The 25,085-nt window shown below is 33.5% G+C and overlaps 1 protein-coding gene across 1 annotated transcript in view; it reads left to right on the forward strand.

Annotated features, from left to right (window-relative positions):
* Positions 1–1,242: 1,242 nt before the first annotated feature.
* LOC119665985 (tyrosine-protein phosphatase corkscrew-like) overlaps positions 1,243–25,085 on the forward strand; it is a 97,233-nt gene continuing 73,390 nt past the window's right edge. The window contains exons 1-3 of the mRNA XM_038075245.1: positions 1,243–1,280; positions 1,954–2,141; positions 2,199–2,325. Coding sequence (XP_037931173.1) covers positions 1,243–1,280; positions 1,954–2,141; positions 2,199–2,325 — 353 coding nt within the window. The remainder of the gene's footprint in view (positions 1,281–1,953; positions 2,142–2,198; positions 2,326–25,085) is intronic.

Here is a 25,085-nt window from a genome sequence, read left to right on the forward strand (position 1 = left end):
ATTTTGATTACAATGCCATGAAGCCAGTCAGAAGGATAAGTTTCTGTTTTCCAAATGGTTTTGAAGAGCGGGTATAAGATATCCAAGTTTTGCTCGTTGTTCTATCATTATCCAAGTTTGTGCTGAGATAAAGTCGTCTTTGGAATTATTTGACGCTCTGCCTAAGGTTTCCATACAGGTTTCATTATTAGCCATTTTTTTTTGTTCCAACAATGTTGAGGATTTAGGTTGTCAGTAGGAGCGTATACTTTTTCAGAGATGGAACGTGAAAAATTTTGCTTTATATTTGGTGCTTTCAATTTAGAGACCTTGTATTTGATTCTGCTACAGTTAACCGCCTTCTTAATTCTTATTGGGTTGATTAGTATTTTGCCAACTAGTAGGTGGTGATCAGAGCTGATATCGGCACCTCGTTTATTTCTTACATCAATTAAATAGTTACTCCATTTTGCCGTAACACAAATATGGTCTATTTGATTTTGTGTTCTCATATTAGGTGATACCCACGTTACTTTATGTATTGTTTTATGGGAGAAAGGCGTGCTTGCAATTTCGAGTTCATTTGTACCACATAGTTCTACAAGGCGTTCACCATTGTCATTCATGTCACTAAGACCATGTTTCCCAATGACGTGCTCTAAATTTTCATTTACTTCTCCAATTTTAGCATTACGGTCGCCCATCACAATTTTTAAAATCTTTCTTTGGTGCTTCAGCAATTGCAGCACTTAGCTTGTCATAAAAAGCGTCTTTATCATTTTCGTTGGCATCTTAAGTAGGCACATGGTACTGAACAATCGATATATTTTTCGAACAACACTTTAATCTTATCATCATTATGTGTTTATTTATAAACTTGAAGTGTATCACTAAATCGCTGAATTTAGCATTTACTAATATTCTTACACCATATTGGTGTAAGTCATTTTCATTTGGCATGCCTGCCCAAAACATAACGTGACCTTTTGGGGTTCTAAATTGTCCACATGCGTTCCATCAAAGTTCGCTCATGCCCATAAAGGCTTATTTGTAATTTTCAAGTATTTTTGCCGCTTGGGCCAATTTACCCGCGCTATATAACGTTTTTACATTATAGGTTCCAAATCGTAATCCATTTTCGTTGCGTTTTTTCGTCATCAAGTTTGGGTTCGGGTTCACTTTTTCATTTCTTATAGACTTTCTGGGAATCGGTTTACGCTTCAAGTACAATGAGTGATCGGCCCGTTGTACCCTAACCTGATGATGGGGCTTCCATCAGAGCCATCAGGTATGACTGGAAAGTTACTATATTGAAAAATATAAATCATTAATTTTTATAATAGTATTTCAGTGTTAAACAATCAAAAGTGATATTATAATTTATTTTACTGATTTTCAGAAATAAATATGTAACTGAGTGTATAGCATTGTTCACTTCAAGAAATAAAACATTCCAAAAAACATTTAATATATATTGTTTTTCGTTAGAAATCGTAGAAATTTATTTCAAAATTAAATAAATTTTTAAACAATCGCAATAAATACTAATTTTATTAAGGTCCGTATTCGGAGCGCTCAATTTAGAAATAATCGTACGTTTTGAGATGGTATTAGTGCAATTTCTGAGAGTGTGTTTGTTATTTTGTGTTGTGCTCATATAAGTTTCCGTTCTATATAAAATCTTTTTTGTATATAACATACAAGTTTTTATCTGTCAGAATAAATACTATTAACATTGCCATATTTGTTTTTATTCTTCAATGTGTATTTCCAAAAATATTTCTCATCGTCGACATATAATTTCGAAAATTTGTTTCTCGAATCTAAGACACCACATATAGTCTGCATTATTAGTACAATACAATAAACATATAGTTTGCATTATTAATGCAATATATTATTATAATAATCAAAAGTAAAAAGATTTTACTTCTGTTGCGTTGCTTACTAATATATGTTTTTTTTCTCTTATAGATGGTTTCATCCAACAATAAGTGGTTTAGAAGCTGAGAAATTATTACAAGAGCAGGGTTTTGACGGTTCATTTTTGGCTCGTCTGTCATCATCGAATCCAGGAGCATTTACATTATCAGTGCGTCGTGGTCAGGAGGTTACTCATATTAAAATTCAAAATAATGGCGATTTTTTTGATCTTTATGGAGGTAGAAAACACATTTATAAGAACTTCCAGTTAACAAAAACATTAACTAATATTGCAGGTGAAAAATTTGCGACACTTCCCGAATTAGTTCACTATTATATGGAGAATGGAGAGCTAAAAGAAAAAAATGGACAAGTGATTGAATTAAAACAACCTCTTATTTGTGCGGAACCAACAACTGAAAGGTATGCTTATAGATAATGAAAAGCTATTATACATGCTTTCTGAGAAATGCTAATTATTTTAAAATATATTTATATATTTTTTTTATTTATCGAAAATATATTATGGAGGATTTCATATAGGGATTCAAACTTCTAATGAAACCTAATTCTAATTTATCATTCATTTTCATTTAGTTTCCTGAAACTTTATGTACAGTGTACAAAAAAAGATTATCCATTTTCTAATTCCGAAAATGAATCAACATATTTATTTTTTTTAACTATACGTGTTATATAACTTGTTTTATCGCTTTATTGGTGATTATGAGGCAGTAGCGATCAGAATTGACGACCACAAGTCAAGACCAAATGTCGCAGTGTACATTGGCTTTAATACATGCAATATTATCATATCATATCACATCATATGATCTTTTGACAGTTCTTTATGTAGCTTCACTGCCCTAAATGCGATAATTTTGTTTGTTGACATTTTCATCAAGTGAGAAATGAACCTTGTTATTCATCAAAATTCGATATTAATATACCAACTACAGAACAATAATTATAAAGTTTGCAGCTCAAATCACCATACATTTCTATCACATTTCATCTTTTCTTCATGTGCGAAAAAGTTGGCCGCACATTTATACGTTGCATATGTTGAGTGATCGAGTTTGTTTGAACACTGCATAAACACGTATGGTTCTAAGTACAAACTCTTTTGTTTGAAAAAACTTGGTTTGATGTCATAAGATATATGTGAAAAGTTGTGTTTATTCCATGTTGATATAATAAACTTATATATAAATTATTAATTTAATTTGTTTAATATGTTATTTTGTTAATGAATTGTTAATATTATATTGTGAATATATTGTTGCCTAATGTAATATAGTTATTATTAATGAAACATCTCATATATTTTATACACATATAGTAGAAAAAGTCTACGGATATTCACAGAATTTTTCTTAAATTACGCATAACTTTTATAATTTTTACTCACATTCATTTTTATTTCCTGATTTATTTTATTTATTTTATTGTTGTTTTAAGGAAACAACAATAAAGTTCCAATATAAAAACTAAACAGTTAATCTTTAAAAAAAAATTGAACACTATTATATGCAAAAGCAGCAATTTTTGAAGTAGAAAAAGTCTACGGATATTTCTTAATATTTACATTTACCGCTAATTTAAATTCGCTTGCAAGCATAAAAGTGTCATTAAATGATATTTAATTATTAGTTGACTTTCTAAAAAGTCTAAAAATTAATCATTTAATAATATTTTTTTATATAAGCAATAAATTATTACAATATAAAATAAAAGACGTGAAATTAGTTTTAGTGAGCGACAAATAACTGTTAAATTTTAGAAAGATGACGTAAGCCAAAGAAAAATAGCTGAAGATATTTGTCGTCAATATTCATCTGTGCAGAGAATTACAAATAACTTCAAAGAGACCAGTACTTACGTTTCTAAACTTCGCACTCGCCGCCCCTCAATTCTGTCAAATAGAGAAAGACGTAGCATAATCAACCAGGTGAAAGTAAATGCAAGAGTAACAGCCTTCAAACTAGCTGAACATATTGCCGAAATACTTGAAAACAAAATATGTCCTAAAACTCTGCGGAAAATTTTGAAGAAATGCATGTATTATACCCTGATTGCAGGAAAGAAGTCATAGATATCCAGATATAATAGAATAAAATGCTTAAGCTTTGCAAGAAAGCATATAAATAAACCCATAAAGTTCTGAAAATAAGTTATTTTCTCCGATGAGAGTTAATTTTACATACTTTGAATCAAAGTTAGATAACTTGTAAGGAGAAAATTATGCACAACCTGTGATAAACAGTAAATAGTAAAACGTGGTGGTGAAGGCGTAATGATTTAGGGGTGTATAGCAAGTAATGGTGCGGTTAGACTTGAATTTGTACAAGATACAATGGAGAAATATGTCTATCTAAATATTCTAAAAACAAATTTGAAAGAAAATGTCAGAATGTTAGGACTTGAGGCAACCTTTTTGTTTCAGCAGGACAACGACTCTAACCATATAGCACCAATCGTACGGATTTGGATGCTGTACTATGCTCTCAAGCAACTTCAAACACTACCAGAATCACCAGTCCTTAGTCCTATAGAACATCTGTGGGTTTATTTGGAAAATAAGATTCGTCAGCATATGTTTTCCAGTAAGGATATAGTAAGAAACGTCATCAAGGAAGAATGGCTAGAAATAAACGCACAGGATACTGCAAAGCTAGTTGAGTCCATGCAAAGACGCTTAACAGAGGTTATTAAATGCAGAGGTTATCCCACAGGCTATTAAATTTAAGATTTTTGTGAATTTTATTGTTTTAATGTAAATATTAAGAAATATCCGTAGACTTTTTCTGCTTCCAAAATTGCTACTTTTGCATATAATTGTGTTTAATTTTTTTTTAAAGAATAACTGTTTAGTTTTAATATTGCAACTTTATTTTGTTTCCTTGGTTAAAATAAATCATGAAATAAAAATGAATTTGAGTAAAAATTAAAAAAGTTATGTGTAATTTTAGAAAAATTATGTGAATATCCGTAGACTTTTTCTACTATGTGTATATATATAAATTCATATTGTAGTGATGATTCTCGTATACCGATTTGTTTAAATAAAAAGAATCGAATCATTTCAATTATGTTTTAAGACTGTTTTATTAATTAAAATCTTTTTACAAAGTTGGTATTTGTGGAGGAGCAGTGTGCATTAGCATACTGTGAGAATTTGCTGAATTGGCGTCTTCACACGCCAGCCCAAACACTATCGTCAAACGGACGGTAGGGGCTCATATTGCAAAAATGCAATAAAGGTATAATAAATATCAGCATACTTATTTACTCACATAGTGTATGCTTATGCACGCTACACCTCCTGTTTTAAAGGAATAATGTAATAAAATTTTTAAACAAAATTTTATGTAATTATTAATAATTGATTATATATTAATATATTATTAATATATTGCTTATATATTGCTTATTTTTTTTTTCATTTAATTACAAATATATTTCTCATATTATTTCAAATATAGTATATACATTTACATCCACATATCCATTCATGCATTCATTCATTACTATATATATTATTTTGATTTAAATTTTAAAACTCAAATTTTTTTTTCCTTTAACCAATATATGGTTTTAACCTATTTTTGTGCACTTTTTGTGTTTTGCCCTTACTATCTACTATAACTATATTATTACCTATTTTCATATCTTTAACTAAATATGGACCTATATATTTATTTTCTAATTTATGAGCTACTTCGTTTTTTAATAAAGCCTTATCTCCTATTACTAATTGAAAACTATGTAAATTATTATCATACCTAAGTTTATTTTTTAATTTTGATATATCGAGGATTTTTCTTGCTCTTTCATAAGCTACTTCTAATCTGTATTTGCTTTCTTTAGCATAATCTTCTATATTGTATAGTGGTTCTATATTACCACTATTGAAATCATAGAATTTCCTTGGAATACGTCCATACAGGAGTTCGTAAGGACAGTACCCATGTGCTAACGATGGTGTTGTGTTAAAGCAATACGTGAAGTATTTAATCCAAACATCCCAATCATCTCTATTGACTGAGATGTAAGATCTTATATATTCATTAAACGTGCGGTGACTGCGTTATAGAGTACCTAGCGTTTGATGATGGTGGGCTGTTGATGTAATATTCTCGATATTGAGATATTTACATAAGTCGTTCATAATTTGGTTTTTGTACTCTGTACCCATGTCAGTTAGAAACCGTTTCATGGGTCCGTACTGTGAGATAAAATTTTCGAAAATTGCTTTCGCTATAGTCTTGGAACTTTTATTTGGAACTGGAATAGTTATCAAATATTTTGTTAGGTCACATAATAATGTGATTGCATAATCATTGCCGTTCTCCGTTTTTGGGAGTGGACCAATGGTATCTACTAACACAGTGTCAAATGGAGACATAGGCGTTTGCACTTCCGTTAAAGGCATTTTCGTATGTCTAGTTGTCTTGGCCAGTTGACAACTTAGACATTTTTTTACGTACTTGGTAATAGTTCTTGTCATGTTTTTCCAGTAGAATCTTTGTTTTATTTTAGTCAATGTTCTGGTAATTCCAGTATGACCTCCTACTGCTGGATCATCATGATATTGGTGAAGAATAGCTTCAATTGCCGACTTATTATTTTCGTTTATCTTTGTCACCTGTGGTAATAGCGCTATTTGAAGATTTGTTAATGTTTTGTTGCCCATTTCTTTAAAAGAATTTAGCGATACAGATTTAAAAATCTTTTCGCAAGGTGCCATTTGTAAATGTTTAATTTTTAATTCACCGGCTTGTTGATCAAGCCTTTGGAATAGCAGACCCAGGTCTAAATTTCCATTAGTGATTAAATCATTAACATATATGTGTTTTAAAATTCTTTTCCCATGCTTCAAGAAACAATTGTGGGATGATAATTTTAATTTTACACATTTTTTAACGTCGTTACTACTAACGACTTCATAAACTTTGGGCTTATCATGATTTTGATGTGTCGGTCTTATTAAATTTGTGTCTGCGCAGACTTTTTGCGTATTCTTCCTTGTTTCAGCTCTCGTTGTAACTTTCAGTATAGCTGAATTTGTGTGATTCTGGTCCTTCAATTCATTTATGGTTATCCGAGACAAAGCATCGGCTACTGTATTTTGTTTCCCCCTGAGAAACTCCACTGTGAAATCGTATTCCTCTAAATCAAGTCGGATTCTTGTTAGCTTGGAATTAGGATTTTTCATTGAAAACAGATAAGAAAGTGGTCTATGGTCTGATTTTACTAAAAAATGTGTTCCGTATATGTACGGTCTAAAATAGTTGATTGCCCAATGAATTGCTGTTAATTCTTGTTTCGTAGTAGATTTATTACTTTCTCCCTTAGTGAAAGTTTTTGATGCGAAAGCGACTGGTAGTTGGTGTCCATCGTATTCTTGACTGAGTACAGCACCACAAGCGTGCTTACTAGCATCGGTGGTAATACAAAAAGATTTGCTGAAATCAGGGTATTGAAGTAATGTTGGTTGCATTAATGCATTTTTTAAATACTGGAATGAATTTTCACATTCCTTTGACCATTCGAATTTAACATTCTTTTTACAAAGTTTGGTTAAATGACGTGAATAGTCAGAAAAATTTTTGACAAACCTTCTATAGTAGTTACAGAAAGCAACGAACCGTCTAACGCTGTCAGCGTCTTTGGGTGTTGGATAATTTTTAATAATATCATACTTGCTTTCGTCAGGTAAAATACCTTTGTCTGTGCATTTGTGTCCAAGATAAGTCACTTCATGCATAAAGAAACTACATTTTTCAGGATGTAATTTGAGATTGTATTTTTGACAAAGTTCGAATACATCCTTAAGGTTTTTAATCATGTGTTTTTCGGAACATCCGACAACAACAATATCATCCATGTAAAGAAAAGCTTGCGAAGGCTTTAAGCCTGAAAATGCAAGTGTCATCATGCGCTGGAATGAATTAGGCGCTATTTTAAGTCCATATGGTAATCGTTTAAAACCATATGAGCCATTGCTCGAAGAAAAGGACGTTATGTTTCTTGAATATTCATCAAGTTCAATCTGGTGAAAACCAGACATTAAATCAATACATGAGAAGTATTTGGCACGTCCCAGTTGATCGAGAATATCTTCGATTCTTGGGAGTGGGAATTTGTCAGCAATTAGTTTTTTATTAAATTGGCGATAATCCACTACTAAACGCCATCTTTTATCATTTGAATTTGGCAGGGATTTTTTTGGAACTAGAAGTAAAGGGCTGTTATAAGGTGAAATGGATGGTTCTACTATGCCATCATCAATTAATTTATTCACCTGTTTATTTATTTCTTCTTTATGGGAGTGGGGTATACGATAATTTTTTATGTATACTGGTTTTCTATCTTCCATTAACAATTTTTGTTTGTAGAAGTTATTGTGGGTTATTGGTTCAGACTCAAGTCCAAAAATATCAGTATATTGGGAACATAACTCGTACAATTGAGAATTGAATTGTTTGGGGAAGTTTTTCTGAAGATTATTTAAAACTTCTTGACTTCTATTATTTTTTGTTTGTGTGTTTGTAAGTATGTTATAATTTAATAGACTTTCTGACTTTATGTCATTATGTTTTAAACTTGTGTCTTTATTAGTACTATTTATGATGCGTATAAATGCATTATTAGAAGTAACAATTGCGTTTGCAATGTAAATACCGGGCATTGGTTCTTGACTGTGTACTAGAACTTCATTTTCAGAGCAATTAAGTTTAATACATTTAATTGTTTCTGATCTTGCTGGTAAAAGAATTGTATCATTTGTATTATTAAAAGTGGAATGTTCAATAGGTATCGATATATCAGTAAAAAAATTATCGGGTCTTAATGTAAGTGAATTTTGATTGTGTTTGAAATCTAATATACAATTATATTGTTTTATAAAATCTAATCCTAGTATCCCATCACAAGGAATTGGGAAACTTTCATGAACCACATGAAATTTGTGATTTAGTAGAAAGTTATCAATCCTAAGGTCAAGATTAGTTGATCCTATAGTGTGTATTGTTCCCTGGCCAATACCACTTAGAATTGTAACAGTTTCTGTATTTACATTATTGTAAATAGTGTGAGACTGTTTTATTACTGAAATGTTAGCACCAGTGTCTAATAGAAGAGTTATTGACTTATTTGCATCATTGTTATAAATTTGTATTATGAGATTTAGATTTGTATTAAAATTATAGATTTTATGATGTTTGTATGAGTTTGGGGGTTAATTAGTTTTCCGAATTTTTTTGATTTTGTTGTATTACGCGTATGTTATTACGCCCTTGTCCACGTGAGATATTAAATGTACTACCTCTACGGGGGTATCTATTGTTTTGATATTCATTACCATACGATTGAATATCTTGATTATTATTTCTGTGGCTATTTCGTTGATTGCTGTTATTGTCACGGCCTCTACGACGGTTGTAATTTCCGGGGTAGGTGTTTCTGTTATTTATTCGCGAGTAATATAGAATTGCGTCCGGTCTTCCATGCATTTCTGTACAACAGTTGACATATTTTGATACGGCTTCATTCAGTGAGTTGAATGTGCCCGCTTCCATTTTGGTTTTCAACCGGTCATTTGTACAATTTTTAGTCATCGAAGATATAGCTTCTTTCCGACTAAATGTTTCTGCATTGTCCGCATCTACGCCATTATCTATGTATGCACCCTCAAGAGCTTGACATAGATTATTGATTTCGGCAGTATATTGAGTAGCCGTTTTGCCTCGTTGTTGAATATTCATCAACTTGGCCTTTATGACGTCGATTGATTCTCCTTTGACGCATAGGGATAATTTTGTTATTATTCCCTGTATAGTTTCTTCGTCTTTCACCCTATACAGTATGGGTCCCGTTATCTTTGATTTTATAACTTCCACAGCAAGGTCTTCCTGTGTACCTTTGGTGCGGTCTATCAAACGTAATGCTCTAAGGAATCTTTCCAAGTGTTGTTTTTTCCCGTCAAATTCTGGAACTGCTATGGCGGTTTCCTTTATGTATGCTCTGTCGAGCTCTACTTGTGCTTGCGCCATTTCTATATTTTTGTGTTCCGTTGTATTTTCAGAGTCTGTGTCTATGTTTAATTCTATATTAATAGATATTTTTTCATTTAATGTTGTGGGTATTTCTACATTAATGCCTTTCTTTAGGGTAACTTTGATGGCTTTTTCACGGAGGTCTCCAAAGATTTTCCTCGCTTCCGCTTTGTGTGCGGTTGTGAACCTATCAAAGTGTACGTTTAAAAGTACTCGAATACTTTCTAAACTCTGTATTAATAACGTACAGTGTTTGTGTAGTGTTGTAACACTAATAGGTCTATCTATTGCAATACATTTATATGACTTGTTAAACGTTTCTTTTAGGAAGCGTATTTTATTCAATATTGTTTGCCATTCCATCAAACAATATTTTTTTTATTAAATTGTAAATTAAATTTACGAAAATCTTAACACTTTAGTTGCGTAAGTTATATTAAACTCTTTAAATTTTACAGATAAATCTATAACATAGCCTTAAGCTCAAATTCACATATTATATAAAATTTAGTATTAAATTTTCTTATACGACGATTGAGAACTCAAAATTATAGTAGAAGTATTCTATATGTTTTACATGTTATATATATGGTGGGACGTTGGGACAGCGCACTGTCCAACAAGTGGCCCCACTGAAGTGAAGGATTAGTCGAAGTAGACCACGAAACGACTTGGGTCCTTTTTCGTCCTTCGATTCTCGGATGTTGTTATTGAGTTAAAGCTGGAGTGGCTTCCGTTCGCATAACTACATCTTTTGTTAATGCAAGCATCTTATTTAGCTTGAGGTTTCCTGCCAAGTCGTCACCAACCCAATGGTGTCCCAAGACAGTCTTCCTCCTACTTGCCAGTGCTGGACATTGCACAATATATGCACCGCTGTCTCCTTTTCTTCTAGACATAGTCTGCAAGTGTCTTCCTCAGCAAGAGTTATCTTTTTGAGGTGATACTTGAAGTTGCCATGTTCAGTAATTAGTGAGGTCAGCCAGCTTAGAGTGCTCCGCGAATAGCTAAGCACTTTTATCGCTTCTCTGGCCCACAGTTTAGGTAACATGAGTTTGGTCTGTTTACAAGTGCTCAACTCTCTCCATCTGTTAAGATGAAGTGAGATTATCCACTTATTGACATAGGCTGCCGTCATGCTGTACCCCAATGGTATTCTGGGCTCCGGGCCACAGAAATTATGGCTTGATCCTTGCTTTGCAAGTTCATCTGTTTTACATGTTAATCCAGTAATAAATTTTTAACCAAATGTAGCAAAGAAAAAATTACTAAACTGAAATTAAGCATTTTAAATATTATCTGTTGAAACTGCACGATTCATATACTTCCTTTTAACGGAAGCTCTGTACTTTCCTACTAATTTGAGAACAATTTTTCCTATCACTATAACAACAAGAATTAGTAAAAAGAAATTTGTGGTTTTTAAATCGCCTAGATCTGTTTGTACTTCCACTTCATTAATTACATTGGCCTGAGGCCTATCGAAATTGGCTTTTGGGCCACACATTTCAAAATAATATTAATGAATAAATGAATATAAAACATATATATAATATATAGAATATAAATATAAACATATAAATGAAATATAATTAATAAACAACTGTTTGCTAAATACAGTTGATTTTAATGAAAAAGTAAACTTTTCGTTAACATTAAAATAAAATTAATACATTCAAGTATATTTTAAAAAAAATCACTTATGTATATAAAAAAAAATATTTGAATTTGTTTTTTTTTTTTTGTTTTATGTTTGGTTAATAATTATGTTACAAAACATTATTACATATATTCAAAAATTGTAAACATTGTATTAGTATTTAGTTGACAATTAATTCCAAATATTTGAAATTTCATTTATATAAAAAAATTATTTTTTCAAAATCATCTAAGTATTCAGTATTAGTACCGATTTGTTTAAAGTTCAAGAAAAACCATTTAAACTTATGTTAAAATTATCGCATTTTAGAAAATATAATTGTATTTATTAACATATAACAAATTAATTTTTAATAATTTTTTTTTCTTTGAATTAAATATAAGAGTTATTCAATTTTATTAATTTTTAAACAATTCTATCATGCTTTAATTTGATTTGGTATTTGTATTTTATAAATTTGTATTTATGGTATTATGATTTTTGTTTTTCTTAAAGTAATTTCCAGAGCTTTTGAGAACGTATGCATAATATTAAAAAATATTAAAAACAATATTGATTTTACAGGTTATTTCAAACTAATAAAGTTTTTCCATTTCTATAAATTTTTTTTTCAAATTTTTAATTTTTAATCTACTTGCTTGCATTCACTTATATTTGGGATTACGTATGCAGCAGCTGTTGTCTTGCTGTAGTTGATGACTGTGTCAGCAGTGATTGAGTTAGGTCGCAGCGACGTTGAAACAGCGACGGCAGTATCGTCAGCATCAGCAGTGGTTTTTACTCCATATAAAGAAAACAACGATATTTTCGGCACCACTTCTATTTTTTCACTTCGTAATTATGAATAAATTTGTATGCAATGCGATTATTTAATTAAATTTTAATTAATTAAAGTAATAATAGTAATAATTCTTATTACAACTTTTCTGTGTATAAAACACACAGCGCACAATTCTTGTTGGTTTTTAAATTTTGGTTATTAATATTTTATTTTTTATTTTTAATGAATTATTGCACTTTACTTTTCATTCAAAGCACACATGAGTAAACTTTAATCCTAACACTACGGTGTTCAAAAACACAACGTATTTATACGAAGCGACAATCAACGCCCCATTGGAATATCATTAGAAATTCCGCCGGTACCAATGAAGAGATGCATGCAGGACATAACTTCCATCTTGGTACAATAAGAGAACCATCTTAAACGTCTGCTACAATATGGGTTGTGGCACTCGGTGGTGAATACGCAACTTCACGCCAAATGTGAACCAAAATTAAACATTCTTCCCGCGTAAGTTTGGGTATTAACTACAGCCACTATGAGTCCGACCTCAACTGGTCAACACTGTCGATGCTGTGGGCCACTGACCCTCGCAGTACCGGATTTACACCTCCGGTCGAGTATCGCAAGTTCCGTGTCACTTACTACCATGCACACTCCCTGCATAAGTGTTGGCATGGTGTCTGGATTTTAGTCGCCTCTTACGACAGGCATGGCTTATTTCAAGAATATTCTAACTCCTTCACCGCAGGAGGGTTCTTCCACGGGCACTGGATCTCTATGTTGTTTTACGTAACGTTCTATGCCGTAGAATCTTAACACTTCGGTGCTCAAAAACACAATGTATTGATGCAAGGGGTCAATCAATCATTGGAATATCCTAAGAAATTCCACTGGTACCAATGAAGAAATTTGTGTAAGTCATATCTACTATCTTTGTTTAATGCGAGGTCTGTCTACTGCTTCTGCTATAATTTGGGCTGTAGCACCCGTTACTGAATACGCAACTCCACGCCGAATGTGAACCAAAATCGAACATTCTTTCCGCGTAAGTTTGGACATTAACCTACAGGCACTAAAAATCCAACCTTAACTGGTCAGTCTAGCCAAAGTTGTAGGCCACTGACCTCCTTAGTACATCTCTGGTCAAATGTCGCAAGTGGGACGGATCACTTACTACCATGTATAATTCTTACACAAGTGCCGGATTGGCACCGGGATTTTAGTCGCTTCTTACTACAGGCATACATTACTCGAGAATATTGTAACCCCTTCACCGCAGAGGGCTCTTCCACGGGCTGTAGAGCCGTATCGTCTGCAAAAGTTGCAATTGTTACATAATAACAAACCAAGGATGCAAGTGCCGGATTGGCACCGGGATTTTAGTCGCTTCTTACTACAGGCATACATTACTCGAGAATATTGTAACCCCTTCACCGCAGAGGGCTCTTCCACGGGCTGTAGAGCCGTATCGTCTGCAAAAGTTGCAATTGTTACATAATAACAAACCAAGGATGCTACCCTGTGGAATGCCCGCTTTTATTGAACCTATATCCGAATGAATATGTTTGCATTTAATTCTGATGTATATTTCAGAAAGATACGATTCAAAAAATATTGCATACTCCATTCGCAGTATCGTTCTTATTTTATGTAGCAGACCTCTGTGCTACACTTTATCAAAGGCCTGTGATAAGCCGAGAAAAACTGCAGAGTATACCGTTTTGTTTTCAAAGAATTTTTCGATATTTGTTATTCTGTGAATCTGGTCAGTTGTGGGATGATTGGTATAACGTTATCTGATATGACAGGGTGAATTCTTTTTAAAATTGCTATCTCGAGTATTTTGGACATGATTGGTAGTAGTGATATAGGTCTATATGATGAGACCTCGTGCGCAGTTTTTCCCGGCTTTAGGATTATAATTACCTTCAACATTTTCCACATTTGCGTTAGTTTATACATACATTTGACACAAATCTGACGCATCAATTTATTAGTAAACAAATCACATCCAGGCGATTTCTTTGATTAAAGTTCAGAAGAAATAATTCCTATAAGTTCTAATTTAGAGACGTGTAGAATTTTATTACATATTAGTGAGAAGGAAGGATCTATAGAGTCAATATGACTTCTATCGGTATTTTCTATTGTAAAAACGTTAGTTTACTATTCGCAAAATGCGTTTGATTTGTCTCGAACATCTTTGGCCCAGTTGCTATCGTTAGTTCAAATGGACGAATTTTATATAACCGACTTCTTCAGATTTTTCCCTATGGAAATGATAGGGAATAATTTGTGTTTTTATCGTATGTTAGGTTGCTAAGATATATATGTAGAGCTCGTTTTTTATTAGCTTGATTTGGGTACTCAGATATTTTGTTAATCTATTTAGCTCTGTTTTGGAGGGTGCATACCTGCATATTTTGATGAATATTTATCATCAAAAATTGTTTTATTGTTTTTCAAAGTATTCTTCAGCCTGATTTATACACTTTTGCATGCGCTCAAACCGATTGTCGAAGCACTTTTTCCACTCCGATAAAAAACCCTTCCAAAACATGGTTTTTGAACGCTTCAACAGCATCTTCTGGCGACGGAAATCGTTGACCACGCATTTTTTTCTTAATGTGAGGGAATAAAAAGAAGTCGTTGGGTGCCAAGTTAGGGCAGTATGGCGGATGACCTGTTTTGAGCTGATGTGTGACAGCTCGCGTTGTCATGGTGAACACTGATTCGTCTTCTTTTCTTCGTTTTTCGAATTTCTCCGAAGACTTCAGGCAAACAAATTGTGGTGTACCACTCAGAAGTGAGCGTCCTTCGTTGCTCGAGCAAAACAGTCACCACATGACCAGTTTTGCCGAAGAAACAGGCGACCATTTGCTTCGAAGTGCTTCTTCCACGAACAACTTTCGTTGGATTTGGCTCGCCTTCGAAGACCCACACGGTCGATTGCTGTTTTGTTTCGGGCTCATATGCATAGATCCATGATTCGTCATCTGTGACAATCTTATAAACGTCTTTTGAAGCACCGCGAAAGTATTTTTTCAACATTTCTTTGCACCAATCGACACGAGCCTATTTTTAAGCGATTGTCAAATTTTGCGGGATCCAACGAGAACAAACCTTTTTCGAAAGTTGTGAAAAATGATCGCACGAAAATGTTCACGTGTTAATTCTATTTTTTGGCCGAGATGATAGACGTCTAAAGAATCCCATTATAACAACAAAGACAGAACTGAAAGTGGCATTGCTGAAGAGCGGCAATATTTTTAACAAAAAATTACACAAAAATTGATTTCTTTGATTCCAAAGCAAATGTTAGCTGTTATTAAATATTAGAGCTTCACCACTAAATATTAATTGATATTAAAAATATTATTTTTAAATTTGTTTTTTAATTTGTTTTTTAATTATTGCATTAGCTGTGCCAATAGTTTTGTTCAGCCAAATTTAGTTTTTTTTAAAAAAATTTTTTACCATTTTCTAATTTTAAAAAAGTAAATATAAGAGAAAATAAAATGAAATAAAATCAATTTAAAAGCAAATTAAGCATTTTATCTAAAAAATGATTTGTTTATTAAAAATCGCATCATTAATAGGATAAAAATAGTGCTGAAGTTCAATTTGCTTGCTGTGCTAATAATTTTGTTCGTCACTGTATATATTCGTCACACTGTATGTGAGCTATATATATAGCTCACATGCCTTTACCTACGAATTCAGAATCTTTATCGATCCCAAAATTTGGTGTAAACAACTACCAACAACTCTATGGGTATGCAAATATCACGCCTTATAGTCGTTACTACAACTCCAATAGCGGTTTACAATAATGAAATTATCTAGTTTACAACATCATGTCAATTTCTATTTCAAGACTATAGTGTTTTATATACGTTTTTATATATATTGTGGTCGTTAGACGAGCATCCCAATTTATATTTTTAGCGTTAAAATAACAACTTATGATTAAACGATGGTTTCGATTTTCGAAGAAGTGTGACTGACCCAGCTTGCGAACAGTTGCTATTCTGTAATGTATGATAGACATAAAAGTCTCAAAATTTAATATAAGACTAATTATTAAAATGTGTTTCGGCAATAAAAGAAATATCCACGTTTTTTGATATTACTAGTGCTATCAGCTGATGTTGATGTTTTAAAAGACCGTTAGCGTTCCACAGCATTATTTTACGATTTCTCCTCATCATTGTAGTTTAGATTTTTTTTTTCTAGTTTCAGCAGACGCTTTTATAGTGTTAAATAAATTTTTCTTATGAATTAATTTTTGTTAAAATTTGGATAAGTAGAATCTGATGGATATTTTGGGAAGCATTACCTTTAGTGATTTCAGAAAATATAGGTTTTTTTTGACAAAGTAGGTATTAAATTTGCACTGGCCGTAGAGATTTTTTGTGTAAAATCAGGCCTATTGGCTGCTTTTGAATTGTTTTAATGATGGCGATCTTAACTGTAAAGTCATGGTGACTATTAGTAGATTCAGTTGGATTTGTTTTACTCTGATGGGCTTTCAATTTACCTGTTTTCTGTTCGCGAAGTTTGTTTATTTGTTGCTGTTGTGGCTGTTGCTGTTGTTGCTGCTGTTGATGCTGTTGCTGCTGCTGTTGCTGGTGCTGGTGCAAACTGCGTGCTAGGTGATTATCGCCATTGATTTTTCTTTAATTTTTATTTATATCTCTCACTGTTAACTTATGAGACTTAATTTCATCATTAAATGTAAATATAAGATCTCCCTCTTTTAATTTGAATATAACGTCTATCACAAACTGCACTTTACTCTTTATATATTTATACTAAAGTGTTTTTGTAATTACAACAATGTTTTATAATTTTTATTCGACGATAGATATTCGGCAAGTTACTAAATGTTACTAAACTAAATGTGCCTTTTTTTAAAACACCGCGCAAGTTGAACTAAGGAATTAAATGTCGTTTGCCTTTTTGATATGTTCTTTCTTAAATACCGTCCACTAACTCGGACAACCGTGATCACACTTTCACAACAACTCTCGGACTCACTGAACGATTGAAGAATTGAAAACTCCAACGCAACTCCTCAAAAGCAACTGACCCGTTCTAAACTTCCCACCCATGTTTTCACCTTTGGGAAACAGTGAAAACATTGATCATGTGCGCAATGCATGATCGGAAATTTTCATTAATTTTCTGCCATTACGCAGAAAATAGAAAGGAAAAAATATTGACCTAGTTAGCTGATGGTGACTGCCGACATTCGACAGCAATTATTTCCTCTTCTGTGGTTATTTCGTCGGCTCAGCTCAGGAGCTTTTCAGACTTTCTGTGACCTTTTAAGTTACACCCGCCGACGCCTGGCTGGATTTTAGTCGCCTCATACGACAGGCGCATGCCTTACCGCGGGAATATTCTGACCCCTATCCCACAGGGGGAACAGGGGGATGTGTGTGCGTGTGCGCGTATGTGTGCGTTAAAAAGTTGATGTTGCAACGGCGGCACGATGTAGACGCCTAACTGATTTGACATTTGTTACTTGACATTTGTTGAGCTGTCATCACAAATTTGCTCTGCACGCAGGGTTGCATTTATTAATGCCTTACTAACAGTCTCCGTTTCCAACTTCAAAGGCTCGTCAATTCGGTTGTGTATTCGAACTTCTTTTGTTTTCTGTGCATTGATTTTTAGTCCGATTTTGCAGGACTCTAAAGATAGGTCATTAAGTTTCTGTTGCATATTATCAACCCGATGTGACAACTCGCATTTGTCGTCAGCATAGTCCAAACACTCTAGCCTAGTGTTCGGTGACAGTAGGTTCCATACAATACATTGTACCTTTCCTTTATTTGCTCTCTAGACCACTGCGTCAAGTGCAACTAGAAACAGCAGTGGAAAAAGGACGCTTCTTTGACGTACGCCAGAAATTGTACAAAAGGGCTCAGACAGTTTGTTGTCGTGTAAAACTGAGCACTTAAATTGATCACAGCTTTCTGCAATTACTGAGACTATTTTAGCTGGGACACCAATATTTTTCAACTCTGCCCATATGCAATTTCGATTTAACAAATCATACGCCTTTTCAAAATCGATGAAAAGCAGATAAAGAGGGGATCGCATCTCTATAGATTGTTCTATGATAATTCTAACACAGGATCTTTCGCTTCTGAAACCCGCTTGCTCTGGTCGTAATAGTACTTCAACAACTTTTACCATTCTTTCTAGAATAACTTTCATAAATATTTTCATCACAGAACTTAGAACTTTAATGCCGCGCCAGTTGTTACAGTCATTAAGGTCTCCTTTCTTTTTAACATCTGATATCATTTTATTTAGAAATAAAATTGTTTATCGGCTAGCAGACAAACCCAATTTAAAAGCTTTTATTTAAAAATTTTCAGCATATATTTCGTTCTGTTTTTTAGAACTTCATCAGTGCTTCATTTTTGTAGAAAGCAAACATTTTTTAGGTTTATAATCTTTTTTTTTTATAATAAAAAAAATTTTAATAAGATTATTATAAACCTAAAAAAGAGTACACTGTTCCAAGAGTCGATCGGCTTGCTTAAGTATTACTTTGCATAGGCTAAATGCTTCTGATGGCTGCCCTACAAAATAAATTGTTGTTATCTAGCAACATTGCAAACTGTATTTAGTTTCATGCAGTATATTCCTGACCGTTATGCAATGAATATCCTTGCCAAACTCTCGCTTAATTCAGCTCGATCTGAGTTGAAGATATTTTTGTATTTACCTTCACCTTTGCTATTATTTTGCTATGTTCATTTTCGCTCAAAGCTATAGATCGAACTGTGTGGTTAGCGTTTTGCAATGATGTCGCCGTCTTGGAACGTTGCGCAATGCTCTAACTGATGTAGCGACTTGTATCCATCATTTTCCCAATATCACGAAGTTCTATATTTTCTATAATTCTATATTGTAGAAATATATAATTATTTTGTGCTGAGATTCGGTGGTTTTTTATGTACATATTTCATTTTGTTTAAACTGAATTAAGTTGTTTAATATCATTGATATTATATTGTTTTTAGCAAGAAACTAAACTAGCACAACGTTTATAATGTAGAAATAACAGGTATTTTCCAGGAAAAAGTTGTCAAATCCGTAAAATTTTGTTAAAATAGTTCATTAGAACCCAAGTGTACCAATAATTTTATTTAGCCTAATTTAGTGCATTTTTTAGTCTTTTAATGTTAATAAATGAAGTATAAAAGGTAATACATTGTGACCGAAAAGTTTTCGGAAATTCTCATTTAAAATTCGCGCGCTGTATATTTTTCGATATTTTAAGTTTATGTAGTTTGGCAGCACTGTCCTTAATTACTATGCCAAAAATGAGCGCGATCTGTCAGACAGTTCGTTTACGGCAGCTGTTGAAACCAGTTCACCTCAGTAGTGCGTTGCGAAAAAAACAATGGAAAAAAATATTGAACAAAGAGTTTGCATCAAATTTTGTTTTTCGAACGAAATTTCGTGTGCAGAATCGTTGCGAATGCTACAAAAGGCTTATGGGGAATCAGTTTTATCGAAAACTCAAGTTTATGAGTGGTACAAAGCCTTTCAGGACTGTCGTACGACCGTCGAAGACATGCCGCGTTCTGGACGACCTTCGACCTCTACCACCGACGAAAACATTGAAAAGGCAAAGGAAATCGTGTTCAAAAATCCTCATGTGAGTGTTAGAGAGATAGCACGAGAGCTAGGCATCGGTCGTGAGATGGCTCGTTTGATTTTGGTGGACAATTTGTGTATGCGACGTGTCAACGCCCGGCTTGTTCCGATTCACCTCAATTTGTTCAACATTATCAACGATTTTAAGGCCAAACATTCAATAAATACCATCGAACAGCCACCGTATTCACCTGATCTTGCACCGTGTGACTTTTTCCTGTTTCCCAACCTCAAATTACCACTCAGAGGAACGCGTTTTGAATCCATAGAAGACGTAAAACAGAATTCGCAGAGGGAACTCAAAGCCATACCGGAAAGCGCCTATAAAAAATGTTTTGATGATTGGAAGAAACGTTGGCATATGTGTATCGCTTTAGAAGGAGCATATTTTGAAGGAGATAAAATAAATATTGATGAAGATTAAGAATTTTGCGTTTTATTTAAAATTTCCGGAAACTTTTCGGTCACAATGTATAATGAAATAAAATGAATTGAATTACCAATTAAGCACGTTTTTCAAAAAAAAAATATCTGTTAATTAAAAATCGCTGCAATTACTGTTTGAAAACAGTGTTATAGTTCAATATGGTTTATGCCAATAATTATTACATCACTCAATAAGTCGTGTGACTGACACACAGATGGCACTGCTATTGTCAAATCCATATGACGTTTATGAAGTACCAACCTTCAAAAGAGTATGTGTAAAATTTCATAACATTTCGATAAGTCAGAAAAAAATGACAGCCATTTAAGTGAAGCTACTTTTGTTATTTTCAAAACAATGGATTCAAAACAATTTCGTGTGTTAATTTTTCATTGCTTTTTGATAAAAAAGAATACTGTGCAAGCTCAGCAATGGCTTCAAAAGTGCTATCCGGACTCTACTCTATCGAAAAGAATCGTTTGTTATTGGTTTGCTGAATTTAAACGTCGTCGTACAGACACCGTTGATGGTGAACGTCCTGGTCGTCCAATTGAGGTGGTTACTCCAGAAAATATTAAAAAAGTCCAGAAATTGGTTATATGTGATCGTAAATTGAAATTGCGTAAGATAACTGAGACCGTAAAGATATCAGAAGGCTTACAATTGTAGTTGTAAGCAGTGTGCTTACAATTATGCATGAACATTTAACCATGAATAAGCTCTTTTCAAAGTGGGTGCCGCGTTTACTCACAGTCGATCAAAAACAACATTTCATGATTCAGATCAGTGTTTGGTGTTGTTTACACATAATAAATCAAATTTTTTGAGTCGACATGTGATAATGGATGAAACATGGATTCATCAGTTCACTCCGGAATCAAAACGATTATCATCTGAGTGGACTGATGCTCATGATTACATGCCATGCTCTGCTATTTGCTTAATAGTGGCTCGCCGACCAGCATGTGCCAAATTATGTATTGAATTAAAGACGCATTGTCTAAACTGTTCAGTTACAAAAGGACGCACACGATTTGATGACACATCACATGCAATTTCCTTAGATGAATTTGGAATAACTATCCATTTCAATTGAAGTGCAGATTTATTCGGATTAGACAGAAAACCATTCGTTTCAATGTCGGTTTTCTGGCTTGCTGTTAATTGGTCAAGGTTACCCGCTTGATAAATCGCGAGCAACTCACGGTCGTACGTGCTGTACTTCACTTGGGTGTTCGTCAACCGCTTTGAGTAAAACCCCAAGGGCTCGAGTTGTCCGTTGTTGATTTGATTTAATGTAACGCCAACCGCTACTTTACTGGCATCCACGTGTAGTACAAGGTTTGCGTCTGTGATTGGGTTAACCATTGTTGTTGCATTAATTACGGCTTCTTTGTATTCCGCAAATGCGTTATCTGCATACGCGGTCCATTCAATAATAGTGTTATCCTGTTTTTTGTTACCTCTAATTAAGTTTTAAAGCCGTCTCTGGATCACTGCCGATTGAAATGAATCGCCGTAGCTCATGCACTACCCTTGATTTTGGAAAATTTTGCAATCATTTCAATTTTCTTGCCTGGTGGACGGATTCCTTTATGACAAGGAATGTTACTTCTTTCTGTGCGAACACACATTTCGCAATGTTTATTTTCAGACCATGTTCATGTAGTCGTTGTAGCACGTTGCGCACATATTGTGTGTGCTCGTCTAAGTTATCGGATGCTAATTAAATATCTTTAATATAACATATGGCCATTTCCTTTTTGCACTATATTTAGTGGACTCGCCCATTCGCTCTTGGATGGTCTACAAATCCCTTGCTTCATCATATACTCGAACTTCTGCTTGGCTGTTGTAGTTTTTGCGGATTTAGCCACCGCGAAAAAACAGGCTGACCAGTGTTGATAATCTGGTGGCGAACCGTAGTTTTAGGCTCGTTATTGTAATTGTATGAAATGGGCATTGTCACCTCCTTATATGAGTTTAGTAGCTCTTTGAATTTGTGGTCGTTCTGAATGGAAAAGGCTGGCTCATATTCAGTATGTTCCGATGCACATTGGGTACTCAACTTTGTTTGCGTATCGCTCAGGTATCTACGTTTTACATCTACCACAAGACCGAAATGTTTCAAGAAATCGGCACCCAAGATTGGTTTTGAAACATTGGCGATTATAAAATTCCAATCAAACTTCCTACGAAGGCCCAAGTTCATTGATAGCAACTTGTTACCGTAGGTTGGAATAGCCGAACCATTCGGCTGCGGTTAATTGTAGTTTTTGAGTTTTTGAACCGAGACACTGGTAGTATTGAGATATCAGCTCCAGTATCTATCAGGAATTTGAATTGAGTGTTTCGATCTGTGATGAACAGGCGGTTATACGTACTTTATTATCGGTCACCACCGATGAAGTCTCTACTGGTTTCCCTGTTGACTGAAACTACACGGCAAGGAACATTTTTTTGCTTCCGCACCGAAACGATAGTTATAGTAACACATAGGATAACGTTTACTTGCGAATCAGTACGAAGCGAACAACGTCTCTTGTAATCTGGAGTTTGAGATCTCGTTCTGCTTCGTCTTTGTGCAGTTTTTATCTCCGCAACCTGCTTACTCAAAGCGTCTATTGCTATTCACTATTTTGTGTAGATGTGCTGATGACAGCTACAGAATTGTAGTTTCCCATCTGCAACATCAGGTCTGGCTGTTGCGCACATTTGTTCAAGTCGGCCTCTGAAATTGAAACGACTGCTCGCACTGCTTCTGACAAACGATCCAGCCACAATTGTTTTATTGCTCTATCATTCATGGGGCCGCTGGCTAGATCTCGCATGGTGCGCAACAAAAGTGTTGGCTTGCTGTCACCTAACTGGCACTCCTGAACTAGTCGCCGCAGTTTTCGATTTTCGGAGTCTGCAAAGTCTTGAATTAACCGCTTCTTAATCTTTTCTTTTTTTTCTACTGCAGGGGGAGCACGAACGATGTCTGCGATATTTCTTAAAGTAGCGCTGTCAAGACTGCTGACTACATGATCATATTTGGTTTGGTCAGTTGTGATTCCTGCGTTTCTGAATTGGGATTCCATCTGGATGAAGTAGAGGTCTGGATCCCTCTTGCAGAATGCTGGTGCCTTGATAACGACACGTCAAATGTCACTTCAAGGTTGTTCGTTTCTGTAAAAATTTTGTACGTTACTATCTGCAGGCGTGTTGTTTCCATCCGGTGTGCTATTGTTGCTTGTTTCGACTTGCGACATTTTTGATCACGTCGAAGTCACCAATTGTATTTAATTCAATTATTTATTAGTTTACTTAAAATAATTGAATTTCGAGTAAAATAATGATACGTGTACGAATGGCAATCGAATGACTCATCTCATTTTCAATATTTTATTTGTTCATGTTTGCATGACCAACTCATATTATTTTAAATATTAAATGGTGAATATGCAACCACCACAAAGTCTTCAAAATTTAAGTGCAGTGAAAAATTTCGAAGAATTCGTAAGCAAAAGGTGAAGTGAGAGCACAAAATGCAAACAAACGTGCATTACACAAATTATTTGCTTTATTTGTTCGGTTTTATGTTTTTTTTTGGTATTCTATGCAGAAAATTAAAAACATGTTTAGTTGTTTTATTTTATTACATCAAATTTATTTTATTATTAAAAATGTATTATTATATATATTATTATTAAATATGTTAATAAATATTATTTATATAATATAAAAAATTTACATTTTAAATACCTTATATTTATTATTTATACTTAAAAAATTAAATTTATAAAAATTTTTAATATAATATAAAATCCATATGTAAAGAAATTAGGTACCTATATTTCTTTAATTTGTATACTGTTTTCAATTCCGGTTCGTTTCAATTCAAGTCCGGCGAATGATAAAACGATTCTTATTGTATATCGTTTTTTCTTAGGTTATATCGCCGCCGTGATTGTAGATTTTACAAGTTATATTCTAAATAATAAATAATAAGGAATTGTTAATTTAGCTAATAGACCTTAAATGTCGTGTCTTTGTTTTCAGGTAAATATAAGTAATATAAGTAATAGAGTGTAATTGTTTTAATGTACTAAAAATACTAAAATAAAAACTTTGTTTTCAGAGCAACACAATTGTTTATTTGTAAATTGCAATTTCTTCATATAATTGTCTTATAAAACGATATTTCTGTTTATAAACAAGAAAAATGGAAAAGCTACGCTTTAAATTTGAAGTATTGGGGTCAACGGACGGGAAAACAAATATAATATGTATAACCTCTATTGAGACACCAGATGGTAGTGTTTTTGAGGTTCCGGATGAGTTAAAGCCCGTAAGTAAACATAATGCTATATTCTCTTTGGACGTATTTGCGAAAATTAAAAACTCCTTTAAAAAAAGGCATCAAACGCGTACTTTATGGATCCCTCTTAGCACGGATTTGAGAAAAATATATCTGGATGAGGGTGAAAATATACAGTTTGGGGATCAATATTTAAATGAGATTACAAAAGACGCAACGTCGTCACAAAATGACAGTAATATACCTGAGAAAAAAAAATAGGT

The sequence above is a fragment of the Teleopsis dalmanni genome, chromosome 1 (assembly GCF_002237135.1).
Source record: "Teleopsis dalmanni isolate 2A chromosome 1, ASM223713v2, whole genome shotgun sequence".
Classification (NCBI taxonomy): Eukaryota; Metazoa; Arthropoda; class Insecta; order Diptera; family Diopsidae; genus Teleopsis; species Teleopsis dalmanni.